At 50.6% G+C, this 12,343-nt stretch overlaps 2 protein-coding genes across 7 annotated transcripts in view; both read left to right on the top strand.

Moving 5' to 3' along the window:
* The window catches only part of CPNE1 (copine 1), a 43,254-nt gene extending 35,801 nt beyond the window's left edge, over positions 1 to 7,453 (top strand). For all 5 annotated transcript variants that reach the window (XM_071572973.1, XM_071572978.1, XM_071572976.1 and 2 more), the window contains 6 exons: positions 369 to 502; positions 1,121 to 1,175; positions 1,250 to 1,301; positions 3,832 to 3,965; positions 5,326 to 5,562; positions 6,283 to 7,453. In XM_071572973.1, coding sequence (XP_071429074.1) covers positions 369 to 502; positions 1,121 to 1,175; positions 1,250 to 1,301; positions 3,832 to 3,965; positions 5,326 to 5,562; positions 6,283 to 6,399 — 729 coding nt within the window. In that variant the 3' untranslated portion in view covers positions 6,400 to 7,453. The remainder of the gene's footprint in view (positions 1 to 368; positions 503 to 1,120; positions 1,176 to 1,249; positions 1,302 to 3,831; positions 3,966 to 5,325; positions 5,563 to 6,282) is intronic.
* Positions 7,454 to 10,824: 3,371 nt separating this feature from the next.
* LOC139680209 (fer-1-like protein 4) overlaps positions 10,825 to 12,343 on the top strand; it is a 40,039-nt gene continuing 38,520 nt past the window's right edge. For both annotated transcript variants that reach the window (XM_071572619.1, XM_071572620.1), the window contains exons 1-3: positions 10,825 to 11,077; positions 11,155 to 11,210; positions 12,142 to 12,230. In XM_071572619.1, the coding sequence (XP_071428720.1) occupies positions 10,999 to 11,077; positions 11,155 to 11,210; positions 12,142 to 12,230 (224 nt within the window). In that variant the 5' untranslated portion in view covers positions 10,825 to 10,998. The remainder of the gene's footprint in view (positions 11,078 to 11,154; positions 11,211 to 12,141; positions 12,231 to 12,343) is intronic.

Raw genomic sequence — 12,343 nt, forward strand, 5'->3', positions numbered from 1 at the left:
TGGATGACAGGATGAGCAGTGAGGCTGTGTACTTTCATTGGCAACACGAATGACTGCAAATGCAGTGTGAGTTTACCGTGACGAAGACTGCAAAACCCAAATACTACTATATCTTTACTTTTTGTGGTCTAGTAGCACTTTAATGGAGCGCTTCTTAAACTTCTTTTGAGAAATTGGTTCAATCTGTCAGTGGAAAGGTGGGAAAAGGGATGCAGGCTTGTGTGCCTGTTCCTGTGTAGGGCTGCTGTGTGCCTGGGAGGAAGGGAGCTGTGTGGGCCTGAGCCAACCCTGTTCCTGGATGTGGTTAGTTCTCCTATTTGCTTGTGGTGACGTGTCAGTGACTTGCTGCCGTCATCTTGACTGATTAGGTGGGTGTAGACTTCACTGCCTCCAATGGAGATCCCAAGTCACCAGATTCTCTTCACTACATCAGCCCCGATGGGATAAATGAGTACCTGATTGCCATCTGGAGTGTGGGAAGTGTAGTCCAGGACTATGACACGTATGTAATGATCTGGAGCAATCCAGTCACCTCACCAAAAGTGTGTCACAGTGGATCAATGCTCATAGCTTGTTCCAGACTTGTTGCATTTTAGTGACTGAGGGGCTGCCTGTCCTTGGGAGATCCCTTAAGGAGCTGCTACTGATTCCTCTTGTTTCTGTCAGTGCCAGGGCAGGCAATGTCAACCCTTCATAATTTGGCATCCTTGCTTGGCTTGTCCCTCCTGCTCTACCCTGGGTCCCTCACTGCAGCTTTAGTTGGTTACTGCTCTCTCGTTGCTGATGGTGCATTGCAAACCTGAATGTCTTATTTGATTCAATGGGAACATGTTTGTCTGCTCTGCCCCGTAGCCAGGCCGGGGTTGGTCTGGCTTTTCTCCTGCTTCAAAATCTCCCGAAAGTCCTGTCAGCTGCTGCACTGAAGGAAATTCTGTAACTGTCGAGGCCAAGCCTGAAACCCTTGGGTACCTGGTGCCTGACCATGGGCAGCAAGATGATGTACCAATTCCTTATGGCAGGAATTCAGTCTTGGTCTCCAGCTGCTTTCCGTGAATAAAACAGAATTGAGTTACTAAAGAATTGCTCTTTCTCATTTCTTGTTGTTGCTCTTTCTTTCCAGGGACAAGCTGTTTCCTGCGTTTGGGTTTGGAGCTCAGGTTCCTCCTAGCTGGCAGGTAGGGCCTTCTCAATGCTGGACACTTGTTCTGTCTATGTCTCCATTCCCTAACTGTAATGTCCCCTTTCCCAGGTATCTCATGAGTTTGCTTTGAACTTCAACCCCAGCAACCCTTATTGCCAAGGTGAGGACACCTCTTTGTTAATAATGTCACTGAGAGGGACAGATGTTGGAAATGTTGTTATTTTTTAACTGGTGAAAATCAGATGCAGCACCAAGACATGGGGTAGATCTGTTCTCACCTAGTCGCTGACAAGAGCAGATGTGTGTTGTTGCAGACTTCTGTGCAGACTCCATAAGCTCCAGTGAAAGGGTCTAGATTTAATTTTGTTAGTCTGTACTAAAATTTGTGTTCCTTCAACTTGGTTCCTTCTGCCAGGTTGCAGTGGATTCAGCTCAGCAGTGTGCCTGTGCTCGTCACACTTCCAGAGCCACCACCTGCTGGGGCTGTTAGAAACCAGGGTTACTCCACCAGCAGTGTGGCTATATGTGCATATGTTTGACTGCTCTCTTTTACAGTTTGTCTTAAAATCTTGGGGTTTTTTCTAGTCATCTTCAGTGGAGGTTGCTTTGGCTTATTTTGGGTTTGCATGGCAACGTTTTGGTAGTGGGTCTGCAGGGGTGGCTTCTGTGAGAAGCTGCTGGAAGCTCCTCCTGTGTACAATGGAGCTGATGCCAGACAGACCTGCTGCTGGCCAAGGCCATCAGTGATGGTGGTGGCACCTCTGGGATAACAGATTTAGGGAGGGGAGAAAAACCCCAGTGCATAAGCAGTTGGAAGGAAGGAGTGAGTGTGTGTGAAAGGAACAACTCTGGAGACACCAAGGCTGGTAAAGCAGGAGGTGTTCCAGGCACTCGAGCAGAGATTCCCCTGCAGCCTGTGGTGAAGACACAGGTCACCTGTGCCCCTGCAGCCCATGGAGGCCCTACCCTGGAGCAGTCTGTTCCTGAGGACTGGTGGGCACATGAAAGGGTATAGGAAGGCCGCAATCCCTATGCTCTTTCCTGGTCACCTCTCTTCGTTTCAGCTGTCTATGCATTTGCTTCTTTCCTTGTCGTTTGACCAGTAGGTCCTGACTCAGACATGCTGGTCTCTTGTCTTCCTTGCCCTATTTTTTGCTCTTGTGCTCTATGGAAGACTTCTTTAAAAGTCTGCTGGCTCTGCTCCTCTCCCGTGTCCCCAGGGGCAGTCTCCCAGGGGATCCCACTATCTCCCTGAAGAGCTGGAAATGCGCTTTCCTAATGCTCAGGGGCCTAACTTTACTCCATACCTGTCCCATATTCCTCAGGACTGCAAACTCCACCAGTGCATGATCACTGCAGCCCAGGTTGCCCCTGATCTTCATGTTCCCAGTTACCTCATTGCGTTGGTGACCAGCACATCCAGTAGTGCATCCCCTCTGGTAGGGGTGTTGATTACTGGGGTCAAGAAGTTGTCCTCTTTGCATTCCAGAAGGCTCCTGCATTGCCTATAGCTCACTGTGCTACTTTCCCAGCAGATGTCAGGATGGTCCAAGTCCCCCAGCAGGACAAGAGCCTGCAAGCACAGCTCCTCCTGTAGCTGGAGCAGGAAGACTTCATCAAACAGGCTTCTCTTGACCAGCTGGGTTCTAGGAGACCCCAATCACTAAGTTTCCTTTGTTGCCTCAAACTTCCATTTTTACTCACAGCCTTTTGACCTGCTCATGGCTGTTCTTCAGAGACAGCTCTTCACACTCACAGACTCACATACTATTCTGAGTTGGAAGGGACCCACAAGGATCATCAAGTCCAACTCTTAAGTCAATTGTCTGTATAGGGGATTGAACCCATGACCTTGATGTTATTACAACCAGGTTTTAACCAACTGAGCTAATCTCAGGGTCTTACCTCTTGAGGTAGAGTGCAACTCCTCCACCTATCCTTTCTCCCCTGTTCCTTCTGAACAGCCTGTAGCCACTGACTGCTGCACTCCAGTTATTGAATTAGTTCAGTGTTACCAAGTTTCAGTAATGGCAACCATGGTACCTTTCCAGCAGCACAGTGCTTCCTTCTCCTCCTGCTTGTCACCATGCTGAGTGTGTTGGTGTGAAGGCGCCTCAGCTGGGCTATTGGCTGTGTCACCTTCCTGGAGGAACAGCTTGGCATTTCATTGAGATAATTTTCTGGTGTTTCCCTGTTGGTTTTTACTACCTTAGGAGTTTCTGGCTCATCTCTGTAAGTCTGGAAGTGTGCTCCAGTGCAGCTTGCACACTTCAGAGTCAGCAGGGTATAGATGCACTTCAACTGGGGTATGGATTTCACTCCCAACACTGGCATGTTGGCTCATCTCTGCCAAGCCTGGTCTTACCCCCTCCACCCTTCAAAACTAGTTTAAAGCCCTCTCAGTCAGCCCTGGCAACTCACAGGCCAGAATCCTGAGCTTTGTGATGTTAGAGGCACAAAGAGTGATGTGTGAAGAATGTAGCATGGGGGAGAAATGTGCAAATCTGATCTCTGCAGCTGTCCAATGGTTTCATCTCTGCTTCCTGTATTTCCTGTTATCCTGCTGCTTATTTGTGCTTCAGGAGTTCACCGCTGTCTGAGTTATCCTTTGGCTGTTTAGTAATGCTTGTAAAATAATAACTGGAGTTATTGTGGGGCTCCTGTGGCAGCTTTGCTTCCTTGTGTTGCAGGGATCCAAGGAATAGTGGATGCCTACCGCCAGATCCTGCCTCAGATCCGACTCTATGGCCCAACCAACTTCTCTCCCATCATAAACCACGTGGCAAGGTTTGCAGCGCACTCCATGCAACAAGGAACTGCTGCAGTGAGTGCAAGGCCTTTACTGTGGATCTGCTTTGGGTTCATGTTTCTGTTTTCCATGTTTATGATGGGATAGAATGGAGTGGTAAAGTGATGTCACCTTCCTTCCTTAGAATCCCAAGTTTGCCCTCTCTTACCAGCCTACAGAGAGGCTGTTGGTGCTCTCTTGGTACATACTGATAGGAACCTAAACTGGGTAGTCTTTGACATTAGTTTCATTGCTCCAGTGACACTTACTTCTCTCTGTCCCAGTTTGCTGGCACTGTACTTGTTGTAGCAGTGTACAGGGATGCTGTGTTGGCTGTTAGATCACCTGGGTTCTGATGGATTTTGAATGACTCTGTTTTGACAGACTAATCAGAAGGAATTTTGACATGCACTCTGCTGCTTGTTTTCTTGTCTAGCTGTGTCAGTTTTTTTGGTACTATTTATGATTGTGAATACATTGAATACATTTCCTATGCTGTGAGGCACTTGGGGTAGGGAGATCCATTTCTTACATTTCTGAGAGTATTTTTTATCCTTCACAATGCTTCAGGGGAATCTTCTCAATTTTCCTTAGGTGTTAAATATCTCTGCTTTTTCAGATTGAAAGCTAACTATTTAAATAAAGAGTCTGTCAGCAGTGGGATACAAAAATAGTGACACTTGTGTTAACTGTGTTTGGGAATTGAAAATTTAGTTTTATTTTCATTGTGCTCCCCTCATTTTAAGTCTGTAGATAGCTGCTATTAACACCAGTTGCTTATTTCAGAACCAGTTATCAAACCTTAGTTTCTGGAAAAGGATGGAAATTTTAAATGCTTTACCACACTAATGTGTTGGTTTGAAGTACTTCTTTCTGCCTAGAAAAGCTCCTGTATTCTTCCCCTCATATTATCTCTAGGGTGCCTTTGTCTCGTGTTATTTGTCACTGCTGTGTTTTGAGATTTTCTAGTACTTAGAATACTTGTAATTTAAATTATTAGTAACAATGAAAAGAAGACTTTTTGACTTACACTGCAGCGATATTAAATATCTACGGTCTTTCTGAGACATTGGTCAGTAAAACAGCACCCATCAGTGCTTTGTGTGCAGCTGTGTTGATCTAGTAGTACTTTTCATCTCTACTTTTTGCCAATGGATATAACTGTTCTTTACAAATAGAACTTAATCCTTTATCTTTTTTCTAGTACAGAGGAAGCCTGAAGTGCACACAGAAGATCATTAGGCATGGGAAAAAATGAGGATTATCATAAGTTTCTTTTGTCTTACCCACAGCAGCATCTGCTTTCTTTCTTAGCAAAGACATTGCTCTATTTACCTTCAGTTATGTGAGCTTTGGTGTTGAAATACCTAACTGGGTGTTTCCTAATGTTTTTCAGCACTACTATGTCTTGCTGATCATCACAGATGGAGAGATCACTGACCTGGACCAAACCAGGCAGGCGATTGTCGCTGCCTCCAAGCTGCCCATGTCCATCATCATTGTCGGTGTTGGCGAGGCCGATTTCAAAGCTATGGAGTTCCTGGATGGGGACAATGGTGTCCTGAAATCTGTGACAGGAGAGCCAGCTACACGTGACATCGTCCAGTTTGTGCCCTTCAGGCAGTTCAGACAGGTGAGCCGTGTTTACCTGCAGAGCAGCCCTGGTGCCAGCAGCACACAGCCTGGGAGTGCCCAGCAGCTTGGCAAGGCAGCAGGCTGTGTGCTCAGAGTGCTGCCCGTGCTGCTCATGCCCAGGGAGCTGTTTGTTCCTGTGTCACAGCCCAGTGCCTCACTGTCTTGCAGCTTTCTCTTAAAGAGCCCTCCCTCGCTGCATCACTGATTCTGTGTACTGTCTCTTGGCTGTCGCAGGGTTAAAGGGAATGTTCTTGCTCCTGGGCTGCAAACGTTTAGGCAAGGAACCCAGATCATGTTGTCAGTCTCTGATATTAAGTCCCCTGGGTAACTGAACTTCCCTGCTGTTGAAAGCAGTCCTGTCATTCCCAACTCCCACTGCTGACACTGCTGGTGCACAGTGAATTGGGTCAAAGAGTGAGTCAAATTAAAACTCGAAATAACAGACATTGCTGGTCACCTGGGCAGATTTGCTCTCAGGTCAGGGCCATATGAAGGCTGTGTGAGTCTGGGGTTGAGATGGGAGCCAGTGGTTTTCATCAGCACTGCTGACTGAGACTGACTGGAAGTGCTCCTAAAGATGTTGCAAGCAACTCTTAAAACAGGGAGTGAGCGTGGCAAGTGGGGACTGCGCTCTGAATTCTGTAAGAGAGCCTTTCCCTGGGCTGACAAATCCTTTCTGTGCCATATTTCTGATTTGTTCTCCCTTCTTTCCTTCCAGGCTCCCCGGGAAATGCTTTCTCAGGTGGTTCTTGCTGAAGTGCCCAAGCAGTTGGTGTCCTTCTATAAATGGCAGGGGTGGCCCCCGCTGAAACCACCGGAAACCAAGGCCGTGTAATTCAGGCCTGGTCTGTCCCACTGGGTGAAGAGCTGCCTGCACCCACGCTCTCCCTGGCACACCATGGATGCTTTGAGCCTTGAGATTGCACTGTTCACACAGCTTACTTCACCTGCTTGTGCTCTGAGTCTGATCTTTCCTATTCCTAAATGGAAGAAATGTAAATGCAGGAAAACCCCCCAACTACTGGAAGTTTTTGTCACAGAGAAATCCACCTTGTTGGTTTCCCACCTTGCAGCAGTGTCACGTTGTGGCACAGCACACCAGGCAGCACTGCTTGGCACAAGCTGCTTGCCTTGGGGTGGGCCTGGCATGGAGCTCCTCTCTCAGCACTGCTGGGCTGGGGGCAGGAGTGTCACGCCCACAGTTACTGGAATGACACTCTCCATGTGCTCCTTGATAGGTGTTTTTCTTCTGTCAAGCTACCCTGGAAATGGGGACCCTTCTGTCCTGGATGTGACCAAAGACTTCTGCTTGGATGCCTGAGGTAGTTCCTGTTGTGCCTTCATAAAGTGCCAATATATTTTTTATATGTAGAGGTTTATTTTTGAATTTCAGTGGTCATACTTTGCTAGTTTTTTCATCACGTTTTTCTATTACCAAAATTTGCTTCTGTGATGAGCTTCTGCTTGGAGCCATTGTTACAGCTTAAGAACTCTGGACTTGATTTATGAGGAATCCATGAGGATTAATCTGTAATTAAGTGAGTTGGAGTGGGATTAATGAGTCACATTAATGTGACTTTACAAATTCAGCAGCTGGAAACACTAAAGTGAAGATGGTTTGAGTTATTTCTTTATGTCACACAAGTTACAACATGAAGAAGTAGCTGTCTGTGGAACTCCAGAGGTGCTTCCTTGTCCTCAGGAGTGTGAAGTGTGCATTGCATGGTCTGGGGACTGGAGAACAGGCACATCATAGCAATGCACAATTGCTTTGAGCAACAGGAGTTGATCGTTCATTTCAGAATAGAGGTAAAGAAACTTGGGCTTGTCATTGCTCCACAAGTGGTCATCACTTTCAGTTACATAAATAAATAATCTGCTTTGACTTATTTAATATGTCTGGACTCCTGTTTTCTTCCTGGACTTTTGCTTTCCAGCAATGTGGCTGGTGGTGTTTCAGCATCTGAGTGAGGCTCTGTTGAGTGCGATCCAAAAAAAGCAGAGCCAGTTGTCCATCACTGTTAATTTTGTTCCCTGTTAATTGCTAAGACTGCTGAATCCTGCAGCCCTGTCCTGCAGTAAGATGCGCTGTTTCTTTACTTGTCTGTTCTACCAGATAAACCACGAAAGGGTGAGAATACAATGGCTGACTGCAATGGTAATCCAGGCCCTGAAACTGCCAAGTTACAAACCTGTGTGAAGGCAGAACCTGGGGCTGAACTCTCATCCTAAACTAGACTAGTCATTCTGGGTAGACTCTGCCATCAAACTATCATTACATAGCTTGTGCTTGAAGGGCTGTGGGGCTTGGACCACTGCTGAGCCAAGATGAATCTGTGCTGGTTTTTATTCAAACCTGGTTCTGATCATGGTGTGCTTGCCCAGGTTAAACAGGCAGCAGCCAGCTTCCTCTAGAGAAAGCTGGACTGTCTTTCGTGATACCTAGCTTGCAGCACCCTATTTTCTTGCACTTCTTGTGCTTTCTAAGTCTTGCACTTCAAGACTTAGTCTTGAAGAAACCAAGCAACCTCTCTTTTTGAGTGGCTGTTGAAACTGAAATGTATTACAAGTGTGGAAGAGAGGGAAAACTGCCATGTCTTCCCTGAGAAACTGCAGTGTGCTTGAGAACATCCTTTACTCGTGTTTTCAGCTGCTTGCAACCTGTAGACAGAGCTCTCCTTCCCTGTGTTGTGCCTACAGGAAACCTAAGGTTGGTTTTTTGTGTGTGTATATTTTGAAATCCTTTTTGCCTCTCCTTTTTAAACCTCTGCCAGCTCCCACTAAGAAGGAAGAGAGTGAATCCTCTGTGCTGTGTCTCTGCCCTGTGAGGAGGGAAGTCACTGTTCTGCAGTTAGCCACGGTGTTTCCAGGTGCTGGACTCATTGATGGTAGGCGAGACCTTCCCTGTTTTGGGGAGGAAGATGCCAAGGTGTGGCAGAGGCAGGTCTGAGGAAGTTTCTTTCCATGTGGGAGCAGAATTGGAGGAGATGCTCTTTATCCACAGGTTAGTGGCTGAAACATGAGCAGGAAAAGGGACATAACTGTGGTTGTCACTTGAGAACAAGAGCTACATGGTTGTGGGCCTGGGTGAAAAGCCTTGGAAGCTGCTGACCTGGGATGGCAGTTTTGCCTGTTTTCTCTTTGTTGACTCTCCCCAGGACACCAGGTTTTAGAGGAAGTGCAGATAGTTGCTGGGCACTTTGGTGGAAGGCTGGCAGGTCTGTCTCCTGCCACGTGCTGCCTTGGGTGTAGCTGGAATGCAGACTGGTGGCATGGCTGTTGCTGGAGTTAGGGGAGAGGTCAGGTTTGAGCTCAGGTTACCTTCCTCAGGAGAAGGTGTGTTCTCACGCAAGTCCCTGCTCTCTGCCGTGTGTGTCCCCCCCCCTCCCCCCGTTTTCACTGTCATGGTTTATCTCTGGTGAGCACAGGGAACACCCCAGAAAGGCTCTTCACCTTGGCCTTGACCAAGATTGAACAAGCAGCCTTGTACATGTGATCCCCAAAGGTATTTCAGCCTCAGGGCTTTGTATAAACCAAAAGCTGTTGCACGTGCGAGCTCAACTGTGGAGGGTTCCTCTTGCTTCCTGGACATCTGGCAATAAATATTGGTGACATTTCATGGCAGGCTATGCCACACTACCCAACAGCTCCCTCCTCTATGGGAGATTGTGCTCCATCCCCCTTCTTTGCTCAGAAAACTGATTGGGCTAATGCCTTTCCTTGGGGTCCAAAGCCTCCGGTTCCCTCGGGACTGTTTTGCTAAAAAAGGCACTGTCTTTGTAAGACTGCTCCAGGTATTTGAGGAAGCCACACAAACTCCACGGGGATATGCTATCTTTTCACCTTTGAGCAAGTACCAGATCCGATCAGCTGCATCATACTTTTGTGGTCTGGATGTCTCATGAAACTGCCAAAATTGCACTCCTTGCCCCTCTCCAGCCATGACTGGGTGCGGGGTCAGTACACTGAGCTTTCTGTGCTGCCCTAAACTGATGGGTTTGCTTATTTGGGTTCACAAAAGCAGTGCCAGTATCTGCCAGCCTGCTGTGTTCTGTTGCTGCCTGGTGATGCAGGTGAAGCTGCATCCTCCCCCCATGGCATGCTGGTGTGCTTCTGTCACCGCCAGCGCCGCTTCCCAGGTGCTCCAGGAAGCGCCTGTGCAAGAGGGGAATGAAGGGAACAGCTGCAGGGCTTACTTCGAAGCAGCTGGCATTGAACAGGTATGATTCACTCCCTGGTGTTTGTGGAGCTGTATGAGCCACCCTGGCCTGCTCCACGCACCCTGTATGGCATAGGTGGGTGCAGGTGTTTGATGCTGGCTACTGAGAGGGAGAACCAGGCCTCTAGCAGAAAGAAGTGGTCTCCAAATTCTGCTCAGCTCAGGATCGTTTGGTTGTTTTAATCTGGCCCGAATCTGTGCTCTTGTCAGGGCTCTGGCATCTCTCCTTACCAGCTCTCATGCAGCTGAGAGGAGCTGTCTCAGGCCCAGGGCGTGCAGGGGCAAGCACAGCCAGCCCCTGTCACCGTGTGCCCCAGGTCTCCCTCTTCCCCCTCCTTGTGAGAGGGCTGGGGCAGGACCCTGTGGAGCTGCTGAAGCTCCTGCCCCACTGCCGGTGGGTTTTGCTGCATGACTGTTCCTGCAGAGGGCTAGCAGCTGTCCCCGCAGTGCTCTGGCATCCCTTGGGCTGTGGAACCCGGCGGGTCCCTGCCGAGGGGCTGCTAAGCACATGCTGCTTCCTCATGGCAGTGGGACCCAACCCTCACAACCTGAGGGCTGTGGTGAGCGCCCCAGGGGGCTGCCCTTTCCTACCCTCCCTCTGTTTGCTTTGGAGGGTTTTAACTACAGGAGCCGTGCCAGGGAAGGCGCAGAGCTGGGGTAACTGAAAGCAGAGCCAGGCTCTGTCCTTGTTGCAGCGCTCGGAGTGGTGTCTCCCAGTCCCGCTTGCAATCGTCAGGAATCAGCCCCGAGCTGCGGCGTGGCCGTGTGATGGACGCGTTCAGTTCTGCCGCTTCCAGCCCGGCACCGAAGAGCACCTGCTGCTGTGCTGCACCAGCCGGGAGCCCCGTGTCCCCGGGGCAGTGCAGCCAGGGCTGCCCCACCCTGCAGGGGCTGCCCGGCACGCGGGGTGCCGGGGCGTGGAGCGTCCGGCCGGCCGGACCGGCTGGGTGAGCTGGGGCTGAGTCACGGCTGGCGGGGCGGGCCGGGCCGGGCGGGGACAGTGGAGCCGGCTGTGTGCGGTGCCAGCTCTGTGCAGTGCCGGAGCTCTGTGCAGTGTTGGCTCTGTGGAGTGCCGGAGTTCCGAGACCGCTGGAGTTCCGTGACCACCGGAGCTCCGTGCGGTGCCGGAGCTCTGTGCGGTGTCGCCTCTGTGCGGTGCCGCCTCCGTGACCGCCGGGGCTCTGTGCGGTGCCGGCTTCTCGCAGAGCCGCCCCGATGGCGCTCACCGTGCGGGTGCGGCGGCTGTCGCGACTGCCTGGCCACGGCGAACGGCAGGTGCAGCTCCGTTTCCGAGGTGGGCCCCGCGCCGGGGGGAGCGCGGGGGGCTGTGCTCCCCTGTCAGCATCTCACGCCTCCCCTCTCCTTCCTAAGGCTTCACCCAGAAGACGAGAAAGGTGCGCTGCGGTCCCGAGGCTGTCTTCGAGGAGGTGAGGGAACGGGGAACACGCAGAACATGAGCGGCAGGGATGGGTCAGGTCAGCGTCTTGCTCATAAAGTCACAGAATGGTTTGGGCTGAAAGGGACCTTGAAGATCACCTGCTTCCAACCCCCGCGCTATGGGCAGGGACGCCTCCCGTCTCCCCCGAGACTTTTCTGTGAATTTCTCCTGTGCCTCGTTCCTCTGCTATGCTCAGGGGGTCCTGGAAGCCTGGGCACACCGAAGCTGAAGGCAAAGCCCCCCCTGCCCTCAGAAATCCAGATTGTCACTGCGTGGATGCCTCATGGGAGAGGAGTGGGATGGGGGTGGGCGTGGGGTGTGTGTGTGCAGGGATGGGGGTGGCCTGGGAAGCGTGTCCTCCTCTCCAGCGTTATCCCTGTCATCAACTCCCTGAAGCCTGTGACAGCCCAGCTGTGCTGTGCCACTGGGTGGTTCCCCCCTGCCCCTTGCTTGATCCCAGTGCCACTGTGCCTCCTGGGGAAGGGCGGGGAAGGTTGGGAGGGCAAGAGGAACAGCAGCCGGTTTGGGGTGTGGTGAGTCGATGCTTCAGGGTAGGTACAGCTTTACCAGGAGCCAGATGACTGCCTGCCTGGGTGGCCTCTTCTCCCCAGGTGCCTCTGTACCTTCCCATGTCCTGTCTCACTCCACAGTCTGCCAGCTCAGGGATCCCAGCAGGCACAAGCGTCCTTCTCTTTCCAGGGTGATGCTGCTCTGGCTTCTTTAGCAGCTGACTTGTGGCTCTGTGCTGCTGGAGGCACTGTCTGACCTTCCTAGCCAGCAGGAAAGTAACTTCCCACCACAGCTGCTTTTTGTCATGCCCATGCCCTTGGGCACTTCGCAGGGGACCCAAGGAGCCACTAGACACGGGGAAGTGTAGCTTGGAACAAGTTGTCATCCCTTCCTGCTCCATTTGTTTGCAGCTCTTTCGCTGGCCTCACTATGGGAAGCTCATCATGGGCGAAGTGCTGTCCATAAAGGTTTACAACTGCAGCAAGGTTTTCACTAACAGGTGGGTCCTTTGGTTGTTGGGGTGACCAGTGGAGCTGGGAGAGGAGACATACTGAACTTTATGTTGTCTACTGGAAATAGAAAATGTTTACTGAAAGTTTGATGGAAGGAAGA

This window comes from Pithys albifrons, chromosome 18 (genome assembly GCF_047495875.1).
Source record: "Pithys albifrons albifrons isolate INPA30051 chromosome 18, PitAlb_v1, whole genome shotgun sequence".
In the NCBI taxonomy this organism is placed as follows: domain Eukaryota; kingdom Metazoa; phylum Chordata; class Aves; order Passeriformes; family Thamnophilidae; genus Pithys; species Pithys albifrons.